Source organism: Mobula hypostoma, chromosome 4, assembly GCF_963921235.1.
Source record: "Mobula hypostoma chromosome 4, sMobHyp1.1, whole genome shotgun sequence".
NCBI classification, from domain to species: Eukaryota; Metazoa; Chordata; class Chondrichthyes; order Myliobatiformes; family Myliobatidae; genus Mobula; species Mobula hypostoma.
This window is the reverse complement of record NC_086100.1, coordinates 55,462,068-55,468,067: the sequence shown is the minus strand read 5'-3', so window position 1 is coordinate 55,468,067 and position 6,000 is coordinate 55,462,068. Positions and strand designations below refer to the sequence as shown.

At 38.8% G+C, this 6,000-nt stretch overlaps 1 protein-coding gene across 4 annotated transcripts in view; it reads right to left on the bottom strand.

Moving 5' to 3' along the window:
- Positions 1–949: 949 nt before the first annotated feature.
- pdcd10a (programmed cell death 10a) overlaps positions 950–6,000 on the bottom strand; it is a 48,627-nt gene continuing 43,576 nt past the window's right edge. For all 4 annotated transcript variants that reach the window (XM_063045828.1, XM_063045830.1, XM_063045827.1 and 1 more), the window contains exons 7-8: positions 1,874–1,956; positions 950–1,394 (exon numbers count right to left, since the gene is read on the bottom strand). In XM_063045828.1, coding sequence (XP_062901898.1) covers positions 1,313–1,394; positions 1,874–1,956 — 165 coding nt within the window. In that variant the 3' untranslated portion in view covers positions 950–1,312. The remainder of the gene's footprint in view (positions 1,395–1,873; positions 1,957–6,000) is intronic.

The window sequence follows — 6,000 nt, the reverse complement described above, 5'->3', positions numbered from 1 at the left end:
TTAGTGGGGAGGGAAAATGGACAAGGGAATCATGAAAGGAGCAATCCTTGCAGAAAGAGGAAAGTGGGGGGAATGTAAAGATGTGTCAGTGGTAGGATCCCATTGAAGATAGCAAAGCAACAGAGAATGTGTTGGATGTGGAGACTCATACAGGGCTTTTTCCAGGGTGGATATTCGATCTAGATAGCCTCCACACTGATGGCATGAATATTGATTCTGGATTTGTTTTTTTTTCCCCCTTCCCTTCGACTCCTCACTCTGGCTTCTTAACTCTTCTCAGCTACTACTCACCTCCCCCTACTGCTCCTCCCATGGTCCACTCTATCAGATCCCTCCTCCTCCAGACCTTCACCTTTCCCACCAGCCTAGCTTTACCTATCGCTTTCTAATCTTGTCCTCCTTCCCCTCCCCCCACCTTTTTATTCTGGTGTCTTCCCCCTTCCTTTCCTGTCCTGAAGGGTCTCAGTCTGAAATGTCAACAGCTTATTCATTTTCGTAGGTGCTGCCTGACCTGCTGAGTTCCTCCAACATTTTGTGTGTTGCCATGGACTATAATTGTCAATTTATCTCCCCCGCCCCCCCCCGAGAAATAATCTTAATTAAAATTTACTTTTTACAGCCAAAAAAGTGAAGAAGCTGGTAAAACAGGTTTATATGTATCCATGTGTCAAATCTGGGTGAGTAATTTCATACAAGCAATTTTTTAAGCAAATCAGCTCACATTTAACCAACTGAGTACTCCAGACTTGCTGCTTCTACTTTTAAATTATGGCTCACCCTGATAATCACAGCAGTGAAGTGACTTATAAATAAAAACTCCTTGATGAACTAATATTAAACAAACATTTGTACAATATGTGCAAACTGTTAGGTATAACAAAGTCCCCTGCATCGTATTTAGCTTTCCCACCCATCCCTATTGTGTATTTGCAGCTCAGACAAAGACAATTTACAATTTCAGATTTATTTGCCACTAATCATGTTAAATACATAACTTGTCTCTTTGCCAGCAAGTTAACTTCCGAAACAGAACACCAATATTTACACAAAGGAATGTTACATTACGATATGTTAAGGCGCAAATTCTTTTGGCTTCATTGAATACTATAGCAAAAGTTATGCAATATTTCTTACTGAGAAATCATGAATAGCTACAATGTTTACAAAAATATGGTGCAAGTTGACAATTATTTTATTCAACACCTTCAAGTCTTGAAATAGATGTTTTAATTTATACAGTTCTGACTATTTAAATTTACATAAAGGTCAACCTTTGAAGGTTGAACATTAAAAAGCTTCACAAATGCAGCTCCTAAGCAACAGTTTTGAATGTCTGCAGTATCAAGTTAGTTTGGTGGATTAGCCGGTTGGCGCTCATGAATACATTGAGTGCCCTGTTTAAAAGACAAAAGCATATTTTAATTGTCTAATAAAAATATAGAATTTCAAAACAATTTTTAAAATCACAACTCTAATTACACAAAAATATTTTGAAATCATGCATATTTAAAAAAAATTACAATATAGTGACTGGTCATTGCACAACTAGAAATATGAACAAGTAAAACCTGGACACATTTCCAAGTGAAGAATCACATACAGAATATCATAATATTAAAAAAACACCATTGTTTAATCTCAGGCCATACAAGATGTTTAGTTTCAATGTCATTTTTAAAAAAAATAAAACAAGCTTGCAATATTTGCATGGAGAAATAGGAAGCAAAGGGCTATTTCTGCAATTTTACCAAATTTTCTAGTTAACCTTAGTATTAATGGCATACTAAAACACATTAACAATGCCAAAACTTTTTAAGACAAATATTTCCCATAGAATGAATATAAACAGTTTCTTTTAAATTGAAATACTCACTTTCCATCTTTGAAGTAGGTTTTTAGAGTATCACTGAAGCTTTTGGAGTATTTGACAAATTCCTTCTTTTGGTGTTCAAGTGCCTAAAAGCAATAAAATTTTGAACTTGCATAAAAAATAATTTCAGACCTGCACAATTGTTGAGAAGCTCAAGAACAGTTTGATCCTTAAATGTTTACTAAATTTTCAATAATTAATATTTGAAACACGATTTATTTATTTAGCAATACAGTGCAGAATAGGTCCTTCAAGCCACACCTCCCCAGCAACCCCCAACAGACCTGACTAACCTTAACATGCGACAAATTACAAAAACCAATTAACCTACCCGGTATGTCTTTGGACTGTGGGAGGAAATTGGAGGACCCAGAGAAAACCCATGTATTCCACAGGGAGATGTACAGAGACTCCTTACAAAATGGGCACCAGAATTGAACTCCAAAAAGCCCTGAGCTGTTCTAGTGTTGTGCTAATTGCAGTATTACCAGGGCACCCTCAACTTAGAATATAAAATGCTAAAAGTCAATTACAACAAGTGTTAACACCCAGAAAATATTCCAACAGGTGTCTAATGGAGCTCAAGAATGCCAGTTCTTTCAGTACAATACTTGACTTACTCTATCATGCATCTAATTGCACTTGTATCACTGCTTCCTTTTGGGGGTCTACAGACATGGTAAAGGAACTGTTAATGAAAGGTCAGGTTATAAACAAAACGTTCATACCTCACACTTCTTCACAAGGAAATTCAATGTATTTTGAAATACATGATCTTTCAGCATTCTAGAGTGCTATATACTTCCCAATCTTTAACATGATAAGCATCACTTTAAATATCACTGATTAACAGTTGCAAGGAAAAATCTGTGAACCTTTTGCAGTTACCTGGATTTCTGAATTACTCAAAATGTGGTTTAATCTTCATCTGAGTCACAATAATACAGTGGTCCCCAACCACCGGGCCGCGGACCAGTACCGGGCCGCAAAGCATGTGCGACCGGGCCGTGAGCCGTGAGGAAACGATACGAGTCAGCTGCACCTTTCCTTATTCCCTGTCACGCCCACTGTTGAACTTCAACACGCGCAAGGTCATCAGTGACCCAAGATGTGCAAAGGAATGGGTCCGTGACCGATTTGTGAATGTTTCCGGTGAATCTTCCATGTCAGCGCGGGGAAAAGATCAACTCCTCGAGCTTGCAAATGACGGTGGGCTGAAAAGTATGTTTGATATAACATCTCTGCCGGCTTTCCGGATCAAAGTCAAGGCTGAATACCCTGAGATGGCCATGAAAGCACTGAAAACGTTGCTTCCATTTCCAACATCATATTGCTGCGAAGCGGTGTTATCTGTGATGAATACAACAAAAACTAAATTGCGGAATAGACTGGACATAAGGAACCCCCTTCGAGTATCGCTGTCTCCCATCACCCCTCGATAGGACCGTTTTGTTGCAGGAAAACAAGTCCAAGGCTCCCACTGATTCAGCGATATCGGTATGTTGCAATGATTTCAAATGTTCATAAGAGGAAAATATGCACTGTGTGTTTAATATCCAAACGTTACTTAAAATATTATGATACTATTGACTTATAAGTGACATAATTCAGTGGTCCCCAACCTCCGTGCTGCGAAGAATGCAGCGGTACAGTGGTGGCCAGAACGTACCCAGCACACCTTGAAGAACAAAAGCCGAAATAAGCAAGCTAATTAATTAGGTGCTGCCCGGCACGTACATGTTCGTCCAGATCAGATGCGATTGCGTCGCCTCTGATCTGGGCCGGCATTTACGTGTCGGGCAGCACCTAATGAATTAGTTTGCTTATTTCGGCTTTTTTCTTAAAGATGTGCTGGGTACGTTCCGGCCACCACTGTACCGCTGCATTCTTCGTGGCAATGTGTTGGTCCGTGGCCCGGAGGTTTGGGACCACTGTTATAATTGACTTAGCACTATATTCATGCGAGGAAAATATGCGCTGTGTGTTTAATATTAAATTCGTTAGATAAACCCCTTTAGAAACAAAATTGAGTGTATTAGCCACTTACAAGTGACGTATAGTTGACTTCTCATCTATATTCCAGTCATGATTAACACCCAACCCCACCCCCCGGTCTACAAGGATATTGTCAATATTAAACCAGTCCACGGTGCAAAAAAGGTTGGGGATCCCGCAATGATAGACAAACACAATCTGCTAAACTAGTAACACAAACAATTGTACTATTTCTCATCAATAATGAGTACACCATTTAAACAATCACAGTCCAAGTTCAACAAAGTATGTGAACCTCTGGGGTAATGCCTTCTACAAAAGCTATTTGGAGTCAGGTGTTCCAATTAATGAGATGAGATTGGAAGTGTGGGTTGTAGAGGTGCCCAGCCCTATAAAAACGACACAAAAAGTCAGGTTACTGACAGAGACTGCTCTTCTCAAGAAAGACTGTTTATATGCACTATGCCTCGATCAAAACAGCTTTCAGAGGACCCTAGAAAAGCAATTGTAGAGATGCATGAAGCTGGATAGGGCTAAAAAAGCATTTCTAAAGACCTGAGTGTTCTTCAGTCTACAGTAAGAGGTATTACCCACAAATGGAGGGAATTCAGTACTGCTGCTGCTCTTCCTAAGAGTGGGCATCCTGCAAAGATCACATCAGAAGGACAACATTCAATGCTGAATGTGATGATAAAGAACCCAAGGGTAACAACAGAAGTCCTGTAGAAATCTCTAGAACTTGCTAAAGCCTCTGTCCATCTGTCCAGTATAAGAAACACACTGAACAAGAATGGTGTTCATGAAAGGACACCATGGAGGAAACCATTGCTCTCCAAAAAAACACATTGCTGCACATCTCAAGCTTGCAAAAGACCACCTGGATGTCCACAATGCTTCTGAGACAATGTTCTGTGGACAAATGAGACAACAGTTGAACTTTTTGGCAAAAGTGTATACTGCCATGCTTGGAGGAAAAAGGGCACTGCACACCAGCACTAAATTCTCAACCCAACCGTGAACCATGCTGGAAGGAGCATCATTGTTTGGGGCTGCTTTCCTGTTTCAGGGCCTGGATAACTTGCAATCATTGAAGGAACAATGAATTCAAAATTGTATCAAGACATTCTAGAGAATATCGGGGTAGCAGTCTGTCACCTGACGCTTAATAGAAGTTGGATGATGCAACAAGACAATGATCCAAAACACGAGTAAATCAACAACAGAATGGTTTAAAAAGAAAGTCCGTGCTTCAGAATGGCCAAGTCAGAGTTCAGACCTTAACACAGTTGAGATACTGTGGCATGACCTGAAGAGAGCTGTTCATGCTAAGAATCCCAGAAATACTGATCAACTGAGTTTTGTATGAAGGAATGGTCTTAAAATTCCTCTTTGCCATTGTGCAAGTCTGATCAGCAGCTACAGGAAACGTTTGGTGGACGTTATTGCTGCTAAAGGAGGTTCTAACAGTTATTAAACACAAGGGTTCACATACTTTTTCCAGCCTGGACTGTGAATGATTAAGCAATGTGTTCAGTAAAGACATGAAAAGTATAATTGTTTGTATGTTATTAGTTTAGGCAGATTGTGTTTCCTTATTATTGTGAGAGATAAAGATCAGTCCACATTTTATGAATAATTAATACAGAACATCAGGTAATTGCAAAGGGTTCACAAACTTCTTGCAACTGTATGTGGCATAACTTTTACATCCATAACTATTCAGAACAAATCTATAGGTTAATGTACTCAGCATGAGTGTATGAACATACAAATGTCTCTGTCGATAACTATTAGGAACTGATAACTTTATAGCATTGTAATAGTATTGGTAGTGTTATAATTTGTTCTGATTTAATTTAAATACACTGGTTGTTATTCAGTTAAACTGCCGTTTGTATTTTCTATAACCTTTTAATTATCTCCATGCAACTTTGGCTAATTAGGACAACTTAATTAGACCAAAATGTACTGGTCCCAATTAACTGGAATCCACTGTAAAATCAGAATATATTGCCTGTCAGTTCACCCAATTATTTCTATTGAATGTTCAAAATAATGTTATATACATTGTATATACTTCTGTCTTTTATCAGTGCAGGTGTCAGACTGAAATAAAACTTGGTAATATAATACAA